Genomic DNA, 26,051 nt, shown 5'->3' with positions numbered 1-26,051 from the left:
ATGTTAGATGGGCCTGAACACATTCATAGCTCATGGGCTGGACTGGGACATGCTTAGGGCCATTTTCCACCCTATGTATCAGTAAACCATCTGTAGGCTAGAAGAGGAATGGACAAGACTCATCACCGCTAACAGCTGTGGATCATTCATGGTACACGTGGCATGCATGTGAAGCAATCCGGATCATCCAAAACAGGTGCCCCCCATCGAATCATCAATCAAGTGCCAAACAGATTGCATACAAGGGGTCCACGTTTTGCTGATCCAAACCGTTCATAAGCCACTATTGTGGACTGGAGATACCCAAACTACCCATAAAATGCTCCTAGGCGTCTTGATAATTAGCCTGTTAAAATGAAGGGCTAGGATCATCTAACGGGGTATATATTAGGGCACGGCCGATCTCATGATCAGCCCACCTGTTAAATTGCTTCTTCAGACAAAGATATGGCTTCTTTTGATCGAACGTATGCTAAGGCTTTCTGGATGGCCCATTTCGCGCAAATCTCCTCTCTGCGAAATCATAACCTTTCCTTTTGCTTCCTGCTAATAGACGGTCAAGAACAAAAGTATAGCAACAGTCGAAATTCCACTGAAAAGAAAGGTCCGATATTAATGTCTAAGACCATTTCTTCCCATGGATGGTCCACGGCGATCTCGATATTGAACAATGGGCCCTGCTTTTAGAAAACGACCCAATTATACTGTGCATGTCCTTGGCCGGAGGACGACACAAATCTTCATCCACGAACCAGGATGGGTGAAAACTGAGGGTCCCACTCATTCAGGGTGGGCGAGCATCGGCCCATCTAACCGGCTTTGACAGTTGAGGTCATGCATTTCAGTACCGGCTACCCAACAACAAGAGACGTTACCAGAGAGGGGTGCAAATGGGTCATACTGGGTGGAGGGGAGTTCCAGACCATATATCTAAAAATCGCTGAATTGACTCGAAACTCGGCTGAGTCAGAGAGATTTTGAGTCTCGTAACTGAGAAACTCGGTGACTCAACCGACTTTTAGAGCAACTTGGTGAGTTGACTCTTAAACTTAGTTGATCCAAAGCAACTCTCACTGTTAAACTAAAACATTAAGGTGGTGCAGGGAGATCCGATCACTAGAACTCTCCTTTGAAGACCAATTTATTGAATGAACTGACCAAGACGAATTTGTTGTTAGGAATGGATTTGCCTACAGCAAACCGAACGCAAATTCATGAATTTGACAAGTTCATAGGATGAGCATAACATCGATGATAATGTTGAGATAGATGAGTGGCATGACAGAATTATGAATGAATGTATTCAAGGTAATTTTAGTAATATCATCAATAAATATGAGGCGAGGGGAAGTAGACTTGGATGGTCCGGCCAAGTACCATTAAGAAGAAGCCGATCACTTAATTATCTTGGGAGGTACTTTAATGAGAATTTTGCATTCCCAAAGTTTGGTGCAGCCAAATGCACCCAAAATAAAAGAATATAGGCACACATCAGAGGAATGAGGATGAAACTCCAATTACAGAAATAAAAATAAAAGGGAACTGAATATTGGGAACTAAATAATTTCTGCTCAGTGACAATAATCTACATACTTCTACATCCCACCTGAGCAGCAAAGGCAGAGTCAGTACAACTACAGCTCAAACTGAATCACTTTTAACTATTTACTTGAAAAATGATCAAATCATTTTGTAGAACACTCACCGGATCGAACTGAAGCTTTCTATTGGGTCGGATTCTTCAAGCATCGATGCTGCTTGGAAGCAATCAGACGCGTCAGCCATCCGCCCATCATCTTTGTGGACCATGCCCAAGTAGTACCAAGCCAAACGGTTGGTGGGCTCGACCCGCAACGCATCAGAGAGGAAGCTTCTCGCGGCAGGCAACGATTTTGATCCCTTCTTCCACAGCAATGCGCCAAGTGAGACCTTGCATGGCACATTGTCCAAGTCCAATGAAAGCGCGTTGGTGTACGCAACCAATGCTTCTTGAAACTGCCCGCGTGCTTCATAGATGAGACCTGGTAGCATTGCATGGAAATTTGAAATCACAAGGCCGCATGATCAACCTATGCAAATATGTTGTTTGAATTGTGACTAAAATGAATAACAAAATTACAAGTGAAATTAAATAAGAGTCGGTTAAAGACACGCAGACTGCACCTCAAATATTTTAAACCAAAAAAAAAAGGGGGAAGAATATCAGAAGAGGATATATACAGATGGTTTCGTCATAGATCTACAAATTAAGTTTGTTTGTTTTTTTTGTTTTTTTGTTTTTTTGCATCAAAATTTGGAGACTCTGGTTGATTGGATTAGAACAGAAGGAATTCTCTGACTACTTCGCAGAAATCAAATAGGCAAATGGTGCTATTGATTTGAAAAAACTAACAAATATAGACTGAGAGCAAGCTTTCAAACAGAGAATCAGTACTGTGTAAATTCAGCCAATTTCCTGATTTTATGAGACGAATGGCCCCAGCTGAGGCGAATGACAACATTAGGACAGCAAACAAAAATGCTACTGGCTCTAAAGAAGGATATTCAATTTACACAGACTACAACTCTAGATGGGTCAGATCTCTTTATACAAGGTGGCATGCAATGACCAAAATGACAGCTGAGAGCATTTTTGGTGTTTTGAGATTGGATGGGAGCACTTAAAAAAAAAGGATTTTTTTTTTTTTCCTTTCCATCAAGTGAAGTTTCATAAATTGGTTTTTGATAGATAAAGATTTCGATCCTTGCCTTCTGTGTGAAATGTAGCAGCAGAATAATGCTTCAATGCTCTGGCCTTTTCCAAGCAAATTTCAGCATCCTTCCAATGTGAAAGGCTGGAGTATAAATTTGCAAGACCTTGCCAAACTTCAAATTCACTGACATTGTCATCCTCAGCCTAGCAGAACAACAAACAATTAGGAAGCAAGATTTAACAGCAGGAGATTGGAAACAAAGAAAATACAGCCTGGACAAAGCAGTGACAGTTGATGTAACAATTCATCTGTTATTGTTGTTAATTGTTTTTTAATGAGCTCATCATCTCTTATAGGCATCTCTAGGACCTTAAGGGGGCGTTTGGCGGACGGTATTAGATGAGATTACGTGGGATAGAATTGCATTTGGTCCCGTGCAATTCCATCCAGCATTTGGAGAGGGTGGAAAAGGTTAGGATTAAGTGGGATGGAATTGCATTTGGTCCCATGCAGGATTTCAGTGGATTTTGAAATCCACTACACATGTGGGCCCCACATTGATGCATGCGTTTATCCATGCCATCCATCCATATACACCATTTACATGTGACTTCTGGTTATGTATATGTACAAGTGAACGATATCCATTGTGAATTTGGTCCGTTGATTACAATTCCATGGTCCACCAAACAGGATTTTGCTTAATCCAGTGTTTTACTGTAGCAAAATTTTTATCCCAAACATGGGATTGGATGGCTACAATACCATGGTATTTCCAGACATGCAATCATTGTGCAATAATGATGTTAATCCCATCTAATACAATTCAATTCCACAGATCAAACACGACCTAATAATTCATACAAGTCTATAAATGGTAACTCAACATCTTCATTTGAAGAATGGCCTGCATCACCTTTTTCTTATAAAGTACTGCAAGTTTATTGTGAAACAAGAACAAGGGCTGGCTATCCATTAAAGACAACGGATAGGAATTGATGATTACAAGAGAAGACCTTGAAACAACCTTTTTGGGCCAAGGAACCTGCAATCTAGTTTGCAGTTCTATTAAAAATAAAAAATAAAAATAGTTTGCCCCAAAACAAACTAGGGATAATTTCATTAAAAAGTGGGCCTACAACTACAAGAGGAAGAAGCCCAAGAAATGAAGCTTCTTGAATCTCATTCCAACAACAAATGACCAGTAAAGGAATCACAAATAAGTTCAATGTCCATGAGAGACTCAGAGTGGCCTACAAGTTGGCAACAATTAGCCAAGAGAAGGCCATCGTAACCACTCCGTGCTCATCCCTAACCAACCCACTGATACCAGATGGCCCAGGATTATTAATTGACCAGCCATCAGTGTTCAATTTGCACCAACTTGCGGGAGGCAGCTAAGACTTTATCTTTGGGCATCTGCATCACCAATTCCTTGGGATCCTCCAAACTCATCACAGTAGATTTCCATAGAAAGTGACGCATAATGATTACATGGAAATTGTTGAAATCTATCGACTTTCACTTTCAAAAGCTTTGAGAAGCTTAACAAAAGAAGGTTAATTGGGACTGACACCTTATGACTATACACTGACAAGAACTAAAACCAGAGTGGGACACGCTAACGAATTCTTTTTCAACTACAATTACAAAACTGCCATCTTGTCCATCTTATGTAGTTGTAAAATGCCCATAGTTTTCCAATTAAAATTAGAACACCACCTTGTACTTGCAAATTTCAAGTTAACAGTGCTTGACCAAGAGAATGGGTGATCCACAATTAGTTGGGATAAGGCTTGGAATTATCCCAATTTGTTGACGATACACTTCTATTTTGTGAGGCTGATGAAAATATGGTTGCCTTTTTGGGTATGACACTTTTGCTGGTTTGAAGTAGTCTTGGGCTTGAAAGTTAATCGATCAAAAAGTGAGATTTTTGGGATTATTCTGGCCCCCCAGGTAAGCTCTTCTCTTGCTGTTTCTTTTGGTTGTAAGGAGAGTTCTCTTCCCACTCTGTATTTGGGATTTCCCGTGTATCGGTAATCCTCCTTTGTATCTTTGGGACAAGATCATTGAAAGAATGGAGAGGACGCTCTCCACCTGGAAACTCAACTTGCTGTCTCTAGGAGGTAGAATAAATTTGATTGAGGCTTAGCTATCCAATCTGTCAATCTACTTCTTGTCTCTTTTCCACTGTCCGAAGTCTGTTATCTTAAAGATTGACAAACTTGGAAGGCACTTCCTGTGGCAAGAAGGATTCACAACTAGGAAATTCCCTCTCCTGAACTGGAGTGAGGTTTGCAATCCCTACAATGAAGGAGTGCCGGAGCGGATATTAGAAACCTTGAGGTGATGAACAAAGCCCTCCTTGGAAAATGGATCTGGAGATTTGGAAATGAGACCGAGACTGGCATCATATCATTGCTGAAAAATATGGCGTATCTCCCAATGGGTAGTGAATTAAAGGCTCATCCCTTTGCTGAGCTTCTTTCATTTGGAAAAGTATAGCAAGGGGGGCCCGATTGTTTTTGACAAGGTCTCCTCTCTTGTAAATGGTATGAGAATTAGATTTTGATTGAACCAGTGGTGTGGCTCTCCCACCCTGGATGAATCTTTCCCAACTCTTTTCGCTGTCAATTCAAACCCAAACATTCTGGTGGGTGAATGTTTTGTGGAGGATGAAGGGGTAGGTGTGCGGCTTCCCCCCTTCCAAAGGAACCTTTCCAATTCAGAAATTGAGGAATTTATTCTACTGCTTGCTCATTTGCAGGTTTTCACTCCCTCTAACCTAAAAGTCATCCTTCAATGGTCGCTCGCAAGATCAGGCCTATTCTCAGTTAGATCGCTCCATAGGTCCCCTTTTCAACTTTGGTGGTCTCTTTTGTTTGTTGCCATACGGGCTCTCTGTGGTCATCTGGGGTGCCTCCTAAGGTTGCAGTGTACGGGTGACTGGTGGGCCAGAACATAGTGCTGACAATTGACAACTTGTGAAAAAAGAGGATTATCCATCTAAATGTTTCTTTTTTGTCTCAAGGTGGTGGAAATTGTGGGTCAGCTCTTTATCCATTGCTCTTTCTTCAGACATCTGGTGAAGCGTCCTTCGTTTGGTAGGCATGTCATGAACTATGCCCAAATCAGCGGATTGCCTCTTTTGCAGTTGCATGCGGACCCGTGGAGCTCTAGGAAAAAGAAAATGGAGAATCCTACTCCTAGCTGTTTTGTAGGCTGTGTGGGCCAAAAGAAACAACTGATGTCTCCGGAACCTTAGTATTTCTTTGGCTGGGGTATTCTTGGGGGTATTAGTTCTGTTTAGGGACTGGGCTCCATAACTTAGTTTTGTCGGGGTTTTATACAAGGTGTTCTGTTGCGGTAACAGTGGGCGTAACGGTCCCCACCATTACCGATACGGATATGGCCCGTATCGGCTGATACAGGGTCTGTAACGGTCGATTTTTTATTTTTTATTTGGTCAGAAAAATATCCATTAAATCCGGAATATTCTAAAGATGCATTCATTTATAATTTTGAGCATGTTTATGGTGGTGTAATGGTCCACTCTTTGGTGAGAAGTTGTATCGGATTGTCTGATGAATTTATGAACTTGACAACCTAGAATTGATTGCAAAACTCATATATTTAATTTTCTAACCATCTAATATCAATGATAGATATATTAGAATGAATGTAATATCAAAATATCTTACATGTGTAGGTGTTTACAATTATTTTTCATAATTTATTCTATATTAAGTTATTAACATACTTGAGGAGTGAGGTCTCCAGAGCAAGGTATGTAAAAACGGTTACGTATCAACCGTAATGGCCGATACATAACAGTAACAGCTGGTAACAGTTATTACTATTACGCGTTACGGGGTCGTAACGGTGACACCCTCACTTTTCGACTCATAACGGCCATTACGGGGTCATAACGGCCGCTACTAACCCATAAAGGTTATAAAACGGCTATATATATTTTTTGGCTTTTAAAGTTCCGATTTTTCACATTTTTTTATATTTTTCTCTTCCAAATTCTTCATAAACCATTCTATTGCAAATTCCGATCACTCTTAGCTTGAAATTGAGGATCAAAACAAGTTATTTTAAGGATTTTATTGATTCGAAGATCCATGGGCCATTTTTCAGAAAATCTTCAAAAATATGTATTTATACATTTTCTTTCAATGTATTTCTGTTTTAATGGTTGAATATGATGTGTTAATCATAGTATAACATATTAATGTGCATTTAACAAATTATGATAATGGTTTTATATTTTTTTATTATCGGACAATTTTCGGCCGATTTTTTTAAAATTATGAAAAATCATTTTTTTTCAATGTATTTCTGTTTTCATGGTTGAATATGATGTGTTAATCATAGTAGAACATATTAATGTGCATTTAACAAATTATGCTAGTGACTTTATATATATATTTTTTATTTTCAGAGTATTTTTGGTCAATTTTTAAAATTTACGAAAAATAATTTTTTTTCAATGTATTTCTTTTTTAATGGTTGAATATGATGTATTAATCATAGTAGAACATATCAATGTGCAATTAACAGATTATGCTAGTGATTTTTTTAATTTTTTTTTTTCAGATTATTTTCGGTCGATTTTTTAAAAATTATGGAAAGTCATTTAAAAAAAAAAAATGTATTCATGTTTTAATGGTTGAATATGATGTCTTAATTAGAGTTGGGCATCGGTCTGGATCGGAACGGATTGGATCCAACTCGATCCAATCCAAAATCGCAATGGCTTGACCTGAACTCGATCCGATCCAGGACCGAGTCCGACTCGATCAGGGAAACCGAGTTGGATCAGGTTGGGTACGATTCGAATCGCATGAATTTAATCCAACTCTTTCATGTGGTATGGTCCACTTCAGCCTTTAATATACTTTCTTTTTGTGCTCAAGGCCTAAAATGATATGTCAAAATGGATGAATGGCATAGATAAAACATATACATCAAGGTGGGCCCCACATGGCTTTGAAAGAACTTTCCATCCACCGTATCCACATTTTTATCGGACTGTTGATCGTGCACTGCGAAATCGCAGTGACTTGCTTTTCACGCAAGCACAGCTTGCACAGGTGACTTCTGTATTGACGTTACTGAGTTCTTGGGTCTGAACATGGGGTATGTGTTATTCCAAACCATCCATCCATTTGGCGAGCTCGTCTTAAGGCTTGAGACGAAAAATAAGACAGATCTAACTATCAAGTGGACCACACGAATTGTTTAACGGTGAAAATCATTCTCTGCTGCTATTTGTGGTGTGGTCCAGATGATCTTTGGATATTATTCATTTTTTGGATAATGCTTCATCATGATCTCTAAAAATATATGAACGGTGTAGTTATAATAAATACATCACTGTGGGGCCCATATAACTTTGATCTCCTTTGAACCGTTCGTACAACTCGGAGCTCGAGGAGCGCCAGCGCTGAAACGGATTGGCTACTCCCCCGCCACCAGCCAATGGCTGGTGGTCAGTGCTTTGTGGGCCCCACTATGATGTATATGTTTCATCCGTGCCCTCCATCTATTTTTATAGATCATTTTATGTCATGAGAGAAAAAATGAGGTATATCGAAATCTCAAGTGGACCACATTATAGGAAATAGTGTTGAATGAACGTTGACCATTAAAAACGTTTTGGAGGCCATGAAAGTTTTTGATCAAGCTGATATTTATTGTTTCCCTTCATCTGGGTTCCTTATGACCTAATCAACAGATTCGATGTCAAATAAATAGTATAGTGGGCCTACAACAACTACAACAACTATACAGCTCCGCCGTACTCATCGTGTCAAGGGAAGTAGCCAACGTCTCCGCCGTACTTGCCTTCCCACATGACATGTACTTACAGCAGCTATACAGCTGGTGTGTGGTAAACCAACAAATCCGCATATGGTACCAGTAAACTCTGGTGGGGCCCACCGTGAAAATGCATGCAGTTTATCCGCTCCGGATCGGGTCGGGTCGGATCGGATCGGTCTGGGTAGGTTTGGATCCGAACTCGACCTGAAAAGCTTTCGAATTTGGACTGCCAAACTCGATCCGCACCGATCTAGGCCGTCGAATCGGTTCGGATCGGGTCAGGATTGCCCAGCTCTAGTCTTAATCATAGTAGAAAATATTAATGTGCATTTAACAGATTATGCTGGTGATTTTATTTTATTTTAAAAAAAATTTCGGACTATTTTCGGCCGATTTTTAAAAAATTATGAAGTCATTTTTTTTTATTATTGTATTCCTGTTTTAATAGTTGAATATGATGTGTTAATCTTAGTAGAACATAGTAATGTGCATTTAACATATTATGTTAGTGATTTTTATTTTTATTTTTTTGGCCAATTTTAAAAAATTACAAAAAGTTTATATTTTTTATTTGTATATATATTTTAATGGTTGAATATGATATGTTAATCATAGTAGAACATATTAATGTGCATTTAACAGATTACACTAGTGAGTTTATTTTTTTCTAATTTTCGTACTATTTTCGGTCAATTTTTAAAAATTATGAAAAATTATTATTTTTAATTGTATTTTTGTTTTAATGGTTGAATATGATGCATTAATCATAATAGAACATATTAATGTGCATTTAACAGATTATACTAATGATTATATATATATATATATATATATATATATATATATATATATATATATATATATATATCTATATATATATATATATATTTTTTGAACTATTTTCGACCAATTTTTTAAAATTACGAAAAATCATTTTTTCAATGTATTTCTATTTTAATGCTTGAATATGATGTGTTAATCATAGTAGAACATATTAATGTGCATTTAACATATTATGCTACTGATTTTTATTTTTTATTTTTTATTTTTTGTATTTTTGGATTAGTAACTTTATGTTTATATTTTATATTTTCTTATTTTAGACAGGTTTTAGAACTTATTAGGATTTAGAACATAATTTCTGCTTTATTAATTAGATTCAGAAGTTCGAACTTTATTTTATTAATGAAATCAATAAAGAAAAAATTATGTTCTAAAGCCTAAGAAGCTCCAAAACCTGTCCATATATATATATATATATAAATATATATATATATATATATATATATATATATATATAGGAAAAGGTACTTATGCGCTCGACCTCACGATAAGCTCCCGTGAGGTCGCGCTGTGCCCAGCGTGATGCGTGTCGACCATCAACAGTGCATTTGATGGGTCCCCTCTAAATTATGGGATATCCCAAAAATCAGCCGTATCGGAACTCGGGTGGGCCATACCATCTAAAATCATGTGAAGACATGCCAAAAACATATAAAAGCACTTGGTGGGGCCCAACTGAGTTTTGAATGCTGTTGAAACTTGGTTTGAACCCTCATCCAAGTGGGACACACATAATGGATGGGCTGGATTTGCAAACCACATCTCGGTGGGCCCAAAAATGAGTTATGAATGTTTTAATGGTGCACGGCCCCTCCCCACTTCTATATGTGGTGTGGCCCACAAAAGTCATAGATTGACTTGATTTTTAAGATCTAGGCCCATGATGGAATGGTGCATCTGACTGATGGGGTAGATGTTTGAAATTCATCACAGTGGGGCCCACACAACTCGACCTCATGGGACGTTCCCATCAGCTCGAGTGCATAGTACCTTTTCCCATATATATATATATATATATATATATATATATATATATATATATATATATATATATATATATATATATATATAAAGTCATTAATTCCAAAATACAAAAAAATATAAAATCACTAGCATAATCTGTTAAATGCACATTAATATGTTCTACTGTGATTAACACATCATATTCAACCATTAAAACAGAAACACAATTAAAAAATAATTTTTAAAAATTGACTGAAAATAGTACGAAAATTTTATATATATATATATATATATATATATAATCACTAGCATAATCTGTTAAATGTACATTAATATGTTCTACTATGATTAACACATCATATTCAACCATTAAAATAGAAATACAATTTAAAAAAATGATTTTTCGTAATTTTTAAAAATTGGCCGAAAATAGTCCGAAATTTTTTTAAAAAATTTAAAATATAAAATCACTAGCATAATCTATTAAATGCACATTAACATCTTCTACTATGATTAACACATCATATTCAACCATTAAAACAGAAATACATTAAAAAAAATGATTTTTCATAATTTTAAAAAAATTGGCCGAAAATAGTCCAAAAATAAAAAAAATCAAAAAAAATCAAAAATATATATAAAATCACTAGCGTAATCTGTTAAATGCACATTAATATGTTCTACTATGATTAACACATCATATTCAACCATTAAAACAAAAATACATTGAAAGAAAATGTATAAATATTTATTTTGAAGATTTTCCGAAAAATAGCCCACGAAGTTTCAAATCAACAAAATCCTTAAAATAACTTGTTTTGATTCTCAATTTCAAGATAAGAGTGGTCGGAATTTGCAATAGAATGGTTTAGGAATAATTTGGAAGAGAAAAGTATAAAGAAATGTGAAAAATTGAAACTTAAAAGCCAAATATATATATATATATATATAGTCATTTTCAGACCGTTACAGGTCAATAATGGCCCCGTAACGACCGTTATGAGTCGAAAAGTGAGGGGGTCACTATTACAACCCTGTAATGCGTAACGGTATTAGCCGTTACTATTACGTATCAGCCGTTACAGGCAATATGTAATCGTTTTTGCATACCTTGGTTTTATAGCTGCCAGTTGAGGGGCTGGCTCTTGTACTTCTTTTTCCTCTCTTCCTTTCTTTGTTCCCCTTTCTATTTAGCTCTTTTGTTTTTCTATACTCTATGTAGTTTTTCGTTTCTTTGTTTTTTCTCTTTCTTTAATAAAATCTTCGTCTTTCAAAAGAAAAAAGAGCTTAGACTAGATAAATCAAATGTTGACCCAATTAGTTGGGATACTGCTTAGATGAGAACAACATCAACTTGATAAAATTGTTCAAAAAAATAAAATAAAATTAGATAAATCAAACCATTTTATTTGGAAAGACACACATGGGGATTGAGGTGAATTCAGGTGTCAACTATCAAAGTCTAAGGCAGACGTTAATGTTTCAATGTAGCTATTCACTAGCTAGTGATATGGATTTTTTTCCACAATATGCAAAACATTTGAATCAAGGACCAACCCACAATTAGTATACTTCAACTTAGAGGCTAGGAAGAGTGTTTCTTTCTTGGGTCAACCCAAGCCTAACCCAACCCACAACATGACCTGACACAAAGTCCAACCCAAACCAACCTGAATTCCTCTATATCAACCTTAAACTGACTTAATTTCAAATTGGGTTGGAGTTTTCTAAACATAACCTAACCCGATTACCCTGACAACCCAACCAACCCAACCAGAAAGGTCAGATCAATCAGGTTGACCGGAACCCAAGTTGTAGCCCTAGTTGAACTTGTTCATCCTGGACCTTTGATTTCCTAGGAAAGATCCGAAGTTGTCTTTCCCAACGACAACTCAGTGTAAGCCAGGCATTAAGCATCAAACTCAACCTTCTCTTCTCATGTAGGTGGTTCATTTGTTTTGTTAACCACCAACAGTTCCCTTTAAGGTTTAAATTTCATTATGGAGCCATTAAGTGAATTACTCATCCTAATCAGATGATGGATTTGTTTTGCCATGCTATACTCTTGGGATAAGTCCTGCAAGGTCACTCATATATCAAACGTAGCCATCTATTGGTGGAATGAGATTCAAGAAGTGCCACTTCGGGTGCTTCATCTTGTAGACCCCTTGGAAACAAACTTCATAGTTAATGAATTATCGCTAGGGCTGATGAGGAGAAAAGCATTTTTGTTGTAGTTGCAAGAACTGCAAATTTGATTGCAGACACGTTAATCAAAATGGGTGTTTCAGGGTCTTCTCCTGAAATTGGCAGTTGCTATCCATTGTCTTAATGGATACCCAACCCTTGTTCTTATCCTTTTTGTCAATAAAAATTTTAGTATTCTGTATTTTTAAAAAAAGAAAGTCATGCATACTATGCTTCCATGTGAAGGTGTCGAGTTACCATTTATGAACTTGATGGGGACATCTCGCGCACATGCACGCCTCCCCTATGCACATACGCAAGGAGGAGGGCCCCGTCATAGATCTGTATCGATGACGACGTCCAGGGACGGCCTCCTAGTTAGAGGGTTGCGTTTTGGTTCGTTGGAGTGGACTTGATAGTCATGTGAATCCCACCATGGGTTCTCATGATCGTGGCCCACTATTCTACTTAATTTAGTACTTTGGGTTTTGTTTATTATTGTTATTAGGAGTATCATAGACGGTTTAGATTGTTTTGATTAGTTGTTATTTTTTATTACTTCGTCGCCAAGTAATAGATTGCGCACATGGTACGAGTTTTGAAGTATAGGGTTTTATTATAAATAGGTACCCCTTGTAGTCTTTTTTATTCAATGAAAATTAATAAAATTGCTACGTTTTTTTGCTACTCTAAATTTCTGAATTGTGGAGATTCAATTGGGTGCGAAACCCTCCCTTCCTCGAAGGCTGACTACCATGGTGCGGGGCCACGCCTATCCCGATTTGCCTCCACCTTCTTCCATCCATATTTCTTTTCTCCTGCAAGCATTCCATCTGCAAATCCATCAATATTTGCAAGCATTTTTCTCTCTACAGCAGATTTTCAGAATCTAGCCCTGCAGGAGGGCTGGAATTTCGGCGGAGCACCACGCGCAAACCGTGCGTCGGATCGAGTTTAGATTTGGGGGTTTTGGAGTCCATCCCTGGCCAACCAGGGTCAAGGTATCCTTTTTCTGAATAGTGGGCCCTACATGCGTGCGACTGGGATCACACGCACGTGCGTCTGGGCCATTGCTGCTGTCCATGCATGCGGTATTTCTCTAGCTCATCTCTCCTCTCTCTCTCTCTCTTCTTTCACCCAAAATCCCAAAACCTAACCCTAAATTACTCAAATCCCCACGTTTATGCCATTTCTTCAACCTTAGGGTTTCCCGAATTGAAATATGTGAATCCCTTGGATTGGGAATTATTTTTGTGCATGTGTAGATGAATTTACCCTCCTCTGATTATTGTTTGGTCTATAATTTTGATTGATCCAGCCCTATCTTGTGTTAGGCCTGGACCTGCATAGATTCCCCTTAATTGAATGCTTGAACTTTTGTGTGGGATATGGAATTTTGTGTAATTGTTTCTGAACTAACGTGATCTAAAGCCTGACAATCTTGCACATCATATTTGAATTTCATGTCCTGCATCAGAACTTATATGAATTATTAAGGCTTCCTATAAAAGTGATGATGAGATCACTGCAAACAATAACAACAATAAGTACAGTTATAGTGAAAACTACGGTAGTAGTTGCTAGAACTGCAAATTGAGTTGCAAACTTGTGAGCCAAAATGGGTGTTTCAAGATCTTCTCCTGTAATCGGCAATTGCTATCCACTATCTTAATGAATAGCCAACCCTCGTTCTTACTTCTTTTCTTTTGATGAATTTTAGTATTCTATGAAAGAAATTTATAAATAAATAAAAATTAAAAAAAAATTAAAAAAAAAGGTAATGCAAACCATTATTTTGTGTGAAGATGTCGAGTTAACATTTATGAATTATTAAGACTTTGAAGATGCCTATCGAAGAGATGATGAGACCATTGAAAAGGATAATGACAATAACATAAGTTGCATTAGTAGTTACTACATCAAAGTTTACTCATACAACAAATAGATTTCACAATGCAGGACAGGCGGATCAACAAATATGGTCTACCAATGGACCCCACATGCTGGCCAATTAAGGCCTGTGGCAAAAATCCCATCTAATTGGACAATGGGGCCCACAATCCAATCAACAATCCATCAAATGGCATGCATGCTTGTGGGACAAACAGAGCCAACTGGATGGATGAAACAATGGACCAATAGGACTTAGGGGGGCAATAAGTCCAATCAACTAGGTATTTTTAGAGTTAATACAAACAATATATGCAAAAGTCGGGCTTTTGTACAACTGTAAAGCCCCAAAGAGGGCCATAAGGTTGTGGATAAACAGTTTTGAGAGCGTTTGTGATTCGTGAGTTTGGATCTTTGGATGGGATATTTAATAGCATTTTAACTTTATTAAATGATTTGTAATAGTTGAGGTATTTTAGGAATGTTTTGTTTTGTTTTTTTTTTTTTTTTAAAGGATAACTGCATTCAAAAAGGGAAAGATACAAAAGAGAAAAAAGAAAAAGGGTAAGGGAAACTGCTGAGATAGCAACAAAACCTAGCCCCCTAAGAAAAGCAAATCTACATCCTTAAGCCCAAGAACAATTCCCCCCCATTCGAAGATCAAGTTTTTAGCTCTGGACCAGACTGATTGAGCCGACGTAACCTTATCATCAAAACACCTCTCATTTCTTTCCTCCCATATAGACCACCAGATAGTAAGAATAGACAACCTCCAGATGCGAGTCTTTATTTTATCAATCTTGACTCCGTGCCAAGCCGAAAGAAGGTGGCATGCTGAGGAAGGAGTACACAAGTTCATGTCGAAACGACGGAGAAATTCAGCCCAGATTTGCGAAGCGAAGGAGCAGTGAATGAGGAGGTGGTCCACGGATTCCTCGTCTTTCATGCAACATAAGCAAATGTTGACTATCTGCATGCCCCTTTGCTTGAGGTTGTCCACAATCAAAATTCAGTTTTTTCCTACGAGCCAAGCAAAACAAATGAATTTGGGAGGGGCCGCATATTTCTAGATGAAGGGCGCAGGAGAAACCGCAGGATTAGGAGGGAGGGATAACTGCGCATAGAAAGATCTAACTGAAAAAACTCCATTTTTTTCCGGAGGCCATGTCAACTTGTCAGGGGCGTTAATAGCTGGGGCAGCTTTGGAGATGAGGGTGAGGAGGTCGCCGAACTCAGAGATCTCCCATTCGGGTAGATTCCTAACGCATTTGATGTCCCAAACAACATTTTCGTTCATGAGAGAGAAGCTGTTTGCCACGAATGAGTTTTTGCACGGAGATAGCTGGTATATGTTTGGAAATCGATGCATCAAAGGAGTGTCGCCTATCCAACAGTCTTCCCAGAAGCGAATAGCATGGCCATTCCCCAACTCGAAGGAGATGTTTTTGAGGAAGTCTTTTTTGGCTCTCAGGATACCTTTCCAAAGGGGAGAAGCCCTATAGGCAGTGGAATCTTTAGTCCACCAATCACCTGGGGAGCAACTGTATTTGCCTTTGATTATAGTGTTCCAGAGTGTGCCACCTTCGGTACCCAATCTCCACATCAGAAGAGCTTTATTCATAGTCTTCAAATTTTTGACACTGGCTCCCCCTCTTGAAAGTGTTTGCAAACTTCCTGCCAGTCAAGCAAATGGAATTCTTTCTGATTTTCCTTACCACACCACAAGAAGTCACATCTCAGCTTGTCAATATTAGATAACACCAACGCAGGGCATCTATAAAGAGACATAAAATACGTAGGGAGATTAGATAAAGCAGCCTCGATAAGAGTCAGGCGGCCCCATATTGACAAGTTTCTGCATTTCCATCTCGCAAGGAGTTTTTGAAATTTCACCAGGATTTTATCCCACAGGATTCAGAGGGGTGCCTGCAACAAGGGGAAGACCGACAAAATAAGAAGGGAGGGAGGCGGATTTGCATCCTATGAGGTCTGCATATCGGAAGGTCTCTGCATCCGAGAGATTCACTCCGAATAGTTTTAACTTGGCCAAGTTAATCCTCAATCCAAAAACCGCCTCAAAGCACCGCAGCGTGATATGAAGACTTTGGATGTACTCCTGGGAAGCCACTGACAAAATAAGGGTGTCGTCGGCAAACTGAATGTGCGAGATAGGAGAGGACACCCCGGGCATCGAAATACCATGAAGAATACCTGATTCCTGGCCTGCAAGCAGCATTCTGGACAAGGGTTCACCGACTAAGAGAAAAAGAAGCGGAGATAAAGGGTCGCCCTGGCGCAGACCTTTGGAGTTGTTGAAGAATCCAGTAGTGGTGTCGTTAAGAAGGATAGAGAAGTGGGCCAATTGACACATTTTCTAATCCAATTTCTCCACTTCTCCCCAAAGCCCATGCGACGCAACATGTAGTCCAGAAAACTCCAATCAACATGATCGTAAGCCTTCTCTATATCCAGTTTGCATAGGACTGCTTTTTCACCAGACTTGTGACAGGAGTGGAGCACCTAATTAGAGATGAGAGCACAGTCAACAATCTGTCTTCCCTTTATAAACGCATTCTAGTTCTTGGAGATAAGCTTCCCCATGACCTTAGATAGCCGGGAAGAGAGCACCTTGGAAAGGATTTTATAGGGGCCCCCAATGAATCTAATCGGTCTATATTTAGAGAAGGAGTTAGCTCCCGGAACTTTTGGAATAAGGGCGATGAATAAAGCTCCTGACCCTTTGGATAGTCTGCCCCTATCGTGGAATTTGGACAAGAATTCAATAACATCAATACGGATGATTTCCCAGTACAATTGATAGAATGCCATGGGGTATCCATCCGAGCTTGGGGCTTTGTCCCTCCCTAAAGAATTTAAAGCCAGTTTCACCTCTTCCTCCGAAAAAGGGGTCTCCAGAAGGGAAGCTTCCACCGAGTCAAGAGATTCGAACTAGATGCGGTCCAGCCGAGGCCTGGACCAACCATCAGAGGATAGAAGCGCCTTGAAATGCTGGATGGCATGATCAACAATTTCTTTTCTATCTTCTGAACAGACACCATCCACCGTGATGCTGAAGATGACCTTGGCTCGGGCTTGCAAGTTGGCAACATTGTGAAAGAATTTAGTATTTTTATCACCCTCGCTGATCCATCTCTCTCTAGATTTGATCTTCCACGAAGTTTCGTCTTGCAGCGCCCTTGCTGAAATATCTTGAATAATCTGAATACGCCTTCCTAGGGTCAGGCTGGACATCGAGGAACCCTCTGCCTCCAAGTCACTACGATGAAGATCTTGGAGAAGAGCGTCCATCTCCTCTTCTCTTTTAACCAGCTCACATGCTTTCCATTCCTTCAACTTCTCTTTTAAATGTTTGAGCTTGCATAGGAGTTTGTGGCCAGCAAATCCTTCAACCTTGAAATAGGACCACCATTCCGCAATTCTTTGGTAGAGACCTTCGATCGTCGTCCAGGAAGAGTTGAACCTGAATGGTTTTGGGCCCCAACTATCTTCTTCCAGCATCAGAAGGATCGGGCAATGATCGGAGGTCATTCTTGGGAGAGCTACCTGCGATGCTGAAAAAGCCTCCATCCAATCTGTTGATAGGAGGAATCTGTCGAGCATGGACTGAATAGGCTGAAGGTGACCGTTAGTCCAGGTGAATCTTGCCCCTGAATGAGGGAGATCCACCAGTTGATGAGCTTGGATCCAGTCAGAGAAGTCGTCCATTGCTGAAGAAACTCTCCTCTTCCTTGAATGTTCCTCTGCAAATCTGATAATGTTAAAATCACCTACAAAACAACATGGGCCTGAAAATGATTGTTTAATAGAGTTGAACTCTTCCCAGAATAATGGTCTATGAGCGTCCACCGTAGGACTATAAACCGCCGAAACCAAGCAGACGAGGGAAGAGGACTTATCTTTTATGATAATAGATACTGAGAAATCGCCCAACAGAAGAGGACTGAAGGTCCCGTCTGGAAGATTTCCAAGCCACAATGATCCCGCCTGAACTCCCTGAGGCATTGAGGGTGACCCACTTGGCATCCTTTGCCGACCAAAGAGAAGCGAGAAGAGAGTCTTTGAAAACAGGAACCTTGGTCTCCTTAAGGCAAATAACATCCAGATTTCTTCGGCTAATGGAATCTTTAATCGGGCACCTTTTCTGATGGGAGCCCACCCCCCTAACATTCTAGGAGAGGATTCTCATTGGGCGATCGACCTTCCCTGAGATCCCTGTCTTCCTTGCCTAATAATGGAGGCCGATAACAATCCTGGGCTTGGTTGAAGCCTTTGTAGTTCCCGATTGTTGGCGAACCTTGGGCTGGGTCTCGTAGGAGTTCGCTAAGGGGGCATTGGTCTTCCTCTGTTCTCGATACATTGGAAGAGAGCAATGTAGTCTTCAGGTCTTTTAGGAATGTTTTGTTGATGGACCAATAGGCTTTTAGCCTTGGCTTCAGTAAATTCTGATTGGGACTTGTATCATTGGCTATATAAAGCTAGACACATCGAATTTTAGAGATATTCTATTGAATGAATAAAAATTCCTTTTTGGTTTGCTGAGATGGGACTCCAGACCCTAGAAGAGAGATCCTCCTAGAGGACTATTGTGAGACTAGTTCGAGAAATCTATCCCCCTATCTATCTTCTTCGACATTCTTTATTTCCTTTGCTTCTAAATTGTTCTTGTGTGTGGATTGGATGAATTGGAGAACTTAAAGGTGATTTCTCTAGCTATTGGAATATGGAAGTTGAGAAAAGGTACATTCCCTGTGCTACTTTTCGATTGTAACTGATGCTAAACCAGTTTAGTTTTGATCTCCCATCATTTCAGGCTCCAGCTTCCCTTTTCTTTTAGCTATTCATTCTCCAGAAAGTTGATTCTGATTGTCAAAGGTCTTAGAACCTGGCTTTATGACAGAGACCAGGAGGAGAGATAATAACATGATTCTTTGTTTTAGGACAAGTCCTTAGAAATTGGTACAATTAGTCAGATCTTTTCTTGTCAACAATCCAACTTTTTTGCATGTTTTATCCCGACAGGACGTGGGTTAAATTGGGATATTTTTCCAATCTCATCCAACCAGATTTTCAAGTTTGTTAATGTGTTTTATGGTCCTTATAAAGAAAATTGAAAAGGATACTATGGCTTAAAATCCATTCACCACTTACAGTTTCCCAATCTGGACTGGTTTTGTTCAGATACATCCAACATAGGATAATATCACATCTTGACATAAAACATTTAATTGAAGACCCCAGAACTATTTTTCTTGTTGGAAATTCTTACCTTAGTAATACTTTTGAAAGATCCAAAAGATTTTCTTTGGGCTTGAACCAGAGCAAGGAGGAATCGATATGTTTCCACTGCATCCATGGGCAAAGACTGAGCAATTTTCAACTTCGCCTTCATTCTCAGCAATGGCCCTTGTTCCCACTTTGCAGTCTCGTCCAATGCAGCATCAGTAACCACTTCGGCCTCTGAATACCGTTGTTGAGCAGACAAAACTAATGCTAGCAATCTCCACCCTTTTAGTATTGATCCACCAGTTGCATCAATGAACTCCTTCGCATAGCGCAATGCAGCGTTTGCATTGCGGTGTTCGGCATGTGCAATGCCTAGCTCGAAAATCAAATCTGGATTGTAGCGTTCGAAAGAAGTCGCCTCATCTAAAGACTTCAAAGCTTCAGATTGCAAAAGAGACCTTTCCACATCCGAGGAGACAACTTTAGCTTGTTTCCCCAAACAAATGCCCAACAATCGAAGACCGACACCCTTTAGATGTTCGTCTGCCCCTTGAGAACTGGCAATAGCCCTCCGTGCATATGCCACACCCTCGGAAGCTAGAATGCAATCATCACTGCAGATTTTGGCAGCCAATAATAATGCCAGAGGATCATCTGGTTTTTCATGCTTCTTTAAAGATTTCCTCAATAAATTCAGGGCAGTTTTATTCTGTCCTGCTCCACTATAGCAAAGAGCCAAACTATTCCACCGGCCACAACGAGGGTACATTCCAGGTAGGACCTCCTCAAGTTGCCTTGCCAGGATAGAAGTCTGGCCACAGAGAGATAGTGCAAATGTAAAATGCTCCATTACTGTGGGATCCCATTCAGTCTTTCCAATGTAACACTTTCTTAACAGTATCATCAAAAGTAGGATTGCTTCCTCGAGATTATTTTTAGGCACAAATGAGCCATCAATCTGAACAGCTAGACTGGGTGCACTAGCTTCTACACCCCCATACAACAAAAGGATAGCAAATCCTTTCTGAATCCTAGCACAGTATTCGTTATCAAGATTCCATTGGCTAAGGAGAGCACGCCTGTATGCAGCAATAGCTTCCGGATAGCACCCAGCTTGCGTCCAAAGTTCTGGAAGGAGTTCTACAGCCTTGCTAACAGTTTCTTGTAACTTATTGTCCACCAACGCACCTGGTATACCTTGAGGGAATATCTTTTCTACAGCATCAAGGACACTTTTACACTCCTGAGCAGCGTCTGCGACAACCCAAACATCCTGCTTCAGTAACTAAAATGAGATGAAAATGACTAAAAGAGACACATAGGCATTACACGATACAGAGGTACATATAATAACGAGGAAGATGCATACAACTAATACAGTCCTCAAAAACCACAGACTGGTCATTAGAACAGGTCATACCTTTTGCTCTCCCAAGCTTTTGAAGAGACATGGATTTTAGGTATATTGCTTCAAGCACAAGGCTAGCGGCATGTTGAGAAAGGGAATGTAGTGACTCGGTGCGAGATCGGCCCCTCTTAGATGTTGGCTTCTCTGCAAAAAAAGGTTTGAACCGCTGTATGGCAGCTTGAAGGTCTATTCCATCAAACACTCGAAGTGCGGCTTGTATGTTGCCTCTCTGATACTCGAGCCTTCCAAGAAGAGCTCTCGCTTCCTGCAATATTTTACGCAAACAATCATCACATATTGTTTCGTGCAATATTTCACGCAAGAATAATCTACAGTATCAAGCTGGTTACAAAAAGAAATGTGCAAACACTATTTCCTCTAGTAAAGAGTCAATAGTAAAATAATTGCCTGCTGTGATTCACTATACCAGTGAGAAATATACATAGGGTCCTCTATGAATAGACTTACCCTTCATAAAAACCAAATCACAAAGCTTCTTACTGAACTCTTTTCTTTTCTTTTTTCTTTCTTTCCTTATTTATTTATTGAGAGGTAACACAAAATAATACTATTAAGAGCAAAAGCAGAAAAGAGATGAGATCCCACTGCTCAAAGAGAGACAACTACAAGAAAACACCCTCAGCATCCAACAGCTCCTTTGTTTATACCCCTTAAAGAGAGGAGTTTCCAAAGCCCAAAACAGAATTCTGCCCTTTGATCTTTCTGAAAACCGCCTCTAGAGGGCAAGACTTATCATTGGAAGTCCCATTTTTCCATCCTCCCAAATAGACCATAAGGCCACAAGCATGGAAAGGAGCCAAATTGTTCCTTTTCTCTCCCTCGCAGATCCTGACACAGGCATGTACAAACTGAGCAATAGAGGTTGGCTTGGTCCAAAGCATATAAAACATAGGAAGACTATTCCCTCCAAATAACCAAGGCAAACTCATAATGGATGAAAAGATGAGAAGCCGACTCTGTATCCTTAAGGCACATAGGGCATCCATTCATTATCATGTTCCTATTTTTGAGGCGGCCAATGGTGAGAAATTTGTCATTTGCCACTAGCCAAGAAAATGCAACCACCCGACGAACACTGAACTCTGATTCAACCTGCTCATTGAGCCACAACCAAGGGAACGATAGAAGATCTGATGTGTAAATACAGGTGAGGATCCAAGCCCCAACCCCAGTTGTCATGAAGCTCAGAGGAGAGGGCCGTCAAACCAATGCAGACTTGCAAATGAGCAAATTCCCCTGCCTCTTCATCTGTGAGATTTCTTCTACAAATAGGGGAACAAACAACCAAGATACTTCTTCTAATGAAATACTTTTGAACTGGTTTCTTCCTTGTTCACCGAGATGGTGTACAACCCAGGGAAATCACAAAGAAAAGTCCACTTGCTGCACCATGGATCAGCCCAAACTTTGATACTACAACCATCACCTACCTCATACTGCAGACCTGCGGAAAGAATCAGATATACCACTAGCTATAGCCTTTCAGACACTTGATGTTCTTTACAAAGATGACTCACAAGCAATCCAACCTCTCTCTTGAGTACCATGCTTGTAGAAAATGACTTTCTTCCAAAGTTATTCTCCATGGTACAAATCTCCACAAAAATTTCCCAATAAAGCTGGTTTCATGGTTCAAAGATCCATAATGCTTTTGAGCCATGATGTGGATATGGCCCTATTCCTCTGGACAACAAACTGTTTCTGAACCAACCAGGTGGAACTCTTTCTTTTCCTCCATACCTTTCCAAAGTAAGTCCTTTTGCAACTTCTTGATAAACTCAATGACATTAGCTGGGCATTTGAAAAGAGACCAAGTAGACCGGCGCATTAGATAAAGCGACTTTAATAAACATAATACTCCCTCCAACAGAGAGTTACTTGCTTTTCCATGCCAATAAAGTCCTTTCAATTCTTTAAATTACATTATTTCAGAGGCTCTTGCAGGTTCACCAATACATGAAGGGACCAAGGGATGAAGACAGAAAACCACCCACCGTACAAACCAGAATGGATGCCTAGTCCTGCAGCCCATCTTCTTCTAACTGAATTCCCAGAAGCTCAAATTTACATGTTGATCTTCTGACCTGAAGCTGCCTCAGAGAATCTAAAAAACCTTCTCAAATTACTGGCCTGCCAGCTCACTCTGCATCACAGAATAAAACTGCCATCTACACATTGAAGATAAGCAACCTGAAGACTTTGAAGCCTCTAAACAAACCTTCCTTGACTGCCTTGTCCGCCATCCTGCTAAAGGCTTCAACAAGTCCCCTTGGCTAAAGGGACCCATTAATGAGAATCAAATAGTGTGTCAAGGAGACGCATTCAGCCATCTACTGTCTCCATCTCACCTCAAACGCATTCTGTGTAACATGTACCGCAGAAACTTCCAGCTCACATGGTCATAAGCCTTTTTTTAAGGTACATGGTCATAAGCCTTTTCGATATTTAGTTTACAAATAAGACCTGTTTTACCCTCCCTATGTCTCGAATCAAAGCACTCACGAGCAATAAGAGAATCGCGGACAATCTGTCTGGCATGGAGAAATGCCCCTTGAACATTAGAAATGATGCCTCAAGCACACTTCTTAGCCTTCAAGATAGCACCCTAGCCAATAAACAGGCCACTGGCCCACCGATCAAATTTTACAGGCCTGAAATCTCTTCTTCTGCACCATTTCTAGGACTGATGATGGAAGCCCCACAAATCCTTTGAAAATCTACCTCTTTCAAAAAATTCAAAAACAGAAGTAAGCAAGTCCCCTTTCACAACCTGAAATGGAAAAAGGCAATAAAAAACCCATCACAGTCTTTGTCACCCGCAAGATCTGAGACTGCAAGGTTGAATTCCTCTTACATGATTGCTCTCTCCAACCAAGCAGGATGAATTTGCGATGTAATTCAAACAAAATCACCACTAATCACTAACAACTCGAAACAGAAACTTCTAAAAACTTGACATGCCACTCACGATTTTCAGCAAGTTCTCTTTCACAACTAGAAGATTCAGAAAAAGGCAATCGAAAACCCATCTTAGTCTTTTTCACGCCCAAGATCTAAGACTGCAAGCTTGACTTACACGATTGATCTCTCCAAGTAGGCAGGATGAATTTGCAACGTAATTCAAAAAAAAAAAAAACACTACAGATCACTAACAACTCCAAACAGAACTACAAAAACTACGGAATGTCATGGGCGCGATTTCGGCAATCATACCTGTCAGCAAAAAAATAAAAATCTAGATTTTGAAAAAACCAACCTCGTAATTGAGGGACAGGCCCTCCCGCAGCGAAGACTCAGCTTCGAGAATGTTCCCCTCATCGAGCTTCACTTCGACCTCCGTCGTCTTCGTGGAGACGCCATTCATGAAGAACTCATGAGCTGACATCTCGTCCTCAGACCCGCCATATTCCCTCGACGGCATTGCTCCGAATCTCAGATCCGCCAGCGCATCCCATCAAAAGAAACGAAATTTACAGAAAATGAAATTCCTGAAATTCAAGATCTTTATTAAAAATGTGTAAAGATATTAGAGATCTGAATAGCATACAAGATCGAGAGAGAGAGAGAGAGAGATCTGACCTGAATTTCTGCGCATTTCGACGGAAGATGTCTATCATACTGAAATGGAATTCGATCCTTTGACTCGTTTTTCAGCGATCGGATCTTTATATGTTGAGTTCGATCGGTAGAAACCTCGATTTCCGATCGGTCAGGTCTGCTGCCGGCTTGGATCGGATTGATCAACTCGGTTCTTGACTCGTTGCAGGACCGGGTTTTGATGACCGCGATCTCTCTCTCTGGTTTTGGGTTGGAAATGAGAGCCTCTAGCGAGTTTTCGCCGTTTCGGAAGCTGGTGTTAGGGGTTTTAGAGAGAGAGAAAGAGAGTTGGTGTTTTTTTTTTTTTTTTGGAAGAAAAGGTGAAACGGTAGGAAAGAAGGACGGACGGGTTGACTTAGTCAAGGTTTTTTTAATCATTTTTAATACTCAAGGGTTAAAAGAATCTTTTTGCGATTTTTCACTTCCATGAGATAAATCCATCAGATACAGCGGCTTTATCTTAACTTTTAGTACATCCATTTTTTACTACCAACCTATATATTTTTACAATATCTACTCCGTAAAAAACTTGTTAGGTACAATTTTTTATTTAATTATAATAAATTTGGACCAATAAACTTATGTTCTTATCTGCAAAATGAATATACCAATGGCTATATATTTATTTTTTACATTTTGTCCTTATGGATAATTTTATCCAATTTATTTTTATAATTGATAATAATAATAGTACTTTCCACATTTTTCACGGGTTGGATATTCTGTAAATCTATCATTTTCAGGAAAATAAATGGATGTCTCATAGTTTATGGTACAACCGTGGTATTGGATCATTTCTCGTCTTATTATATTAGTTTTTTAGGTTGCCTAGGGCAGACGTGCGGCACTAAACATAATAGAGGAAATCGCGCGAGTGAGATGGATAAGGCTCTCTCCGTATAAATTATAAATTATCGCACATATGAAAGATCCAATCCATTCATCAGATTTAAAATCCATATAATGTCTTCTAACTATATATTTATACTTATATTGAGTATATTATCCTGAATAGTACTTTGAATATGAACCGTTGGTCATCTTTACTAAGCGTCCATTTTTCCTGTACAGCATTTAGCCACCATAGGAATGGGCCAGCCTGAGATTTTCCAGATATATGCTGATCTACGTTAAAAAGCTAACGAAAGTACAGGATCTTGCACGTGTATCCTGGTTTCCTTCCACATTTCTGTCATTTCACTCGCCCGAGCGCGGTTATTGTGGCTGTGCGTGGCGCCAGAACGAGAGGGAGATTGTTATTTGTTAAGAATCCAACTTGTTAGTTTGCCACAATGTTTTATAAAAGGCCGGCGACTCATCCACCCAGATGTGGTATGATCTATGTTAATCCAAACCGTTAATATTGTGAGGTC

At 39.4% G+C, this 26,051-nt stretch overlaps 1 protein-coding gene and 1 long non-coding RNA gene across 4 annotated transcripts; both read right to left on the bottom strand.

The window, feature by feature from the left end:
- Positions 1–1,500: 1,500 nt before the first annotated feature.
- LOC131224829 (protein NPG1-like) lies at positions 1,501–24,979 on the bottom strand. Of its 3 annotated transcripts, none has more exons than XM_058220240.1 (6): positions 24,661–24,978; positions 24,338–24,583; positions 21,073–21,325; positions 19,696–20,906; positions 2,749–2,896; positions 1,501–2,021 (listed from the first exon to the last, which is right to left on the bottom strand). In XM_058220240.1, the coding sequence occupies exons 2-6, from the start codon at positions 24,500–24,502 to the stop codon at positions 1,702–1,704; spliced, it is 2,097 nt and encodes a 698-aa protein (XP_058076223.1). In that variant the 5' UTR covers positions 24,503–24,583; positions 24,661–24,978; the 3' UTR covers positions 1,501–1,701. The 3 variants fall into 3 exon arrangements, with proteins under 3 accessions (XP_058076223.1, XP_058076222.1, XP_058076224.1); XM_058220239.1 differs by having other exon boundaries at positions 24,338–24,569; positions 24,661–24,977; XM_058220241.1 differs by lacking the exon at positions 2,749–2,896 and having other exon boundaries at positions 24,338–24,569; positions 24,661–24,979.
- LOC131224830 (uncharacterized) lies at positions 21,332–24,314 on the bottom strand. Its single transcript, XR_009161190.1, has 3 exons — positions 24,050–24,314; positions 23,300–23,851; positions 21,332–23,224 (listed from the first exon to the last, which is right to left on the bottom strand). It is a non-coding gene; the product is annotated as an uncharacterized LOC131224830 (long non-coding RNA).
- Positions 24,980–26,051: the final 1,072 nt, after the last annotated feature.

This window comes from Magnolia sinica, chromosome 14 (genome assembly GCF_029962835.1).
Source record: "Magnolia sinica isolate HGM2019 chromosome 14, MsV1, whole genome shotgun sequence".
Lineage (NCBI taxonomy): Eukaryota > Viridiplantae > Streptophyta > Magnoliopsida > Magnoliales > Magnoliaceae > Magnolia > Magnolia sinica.
Note: the sequence above shows the minus strand (reverse complement) of the source record. Positions and strands in the feature narration are given on the sequence as shown.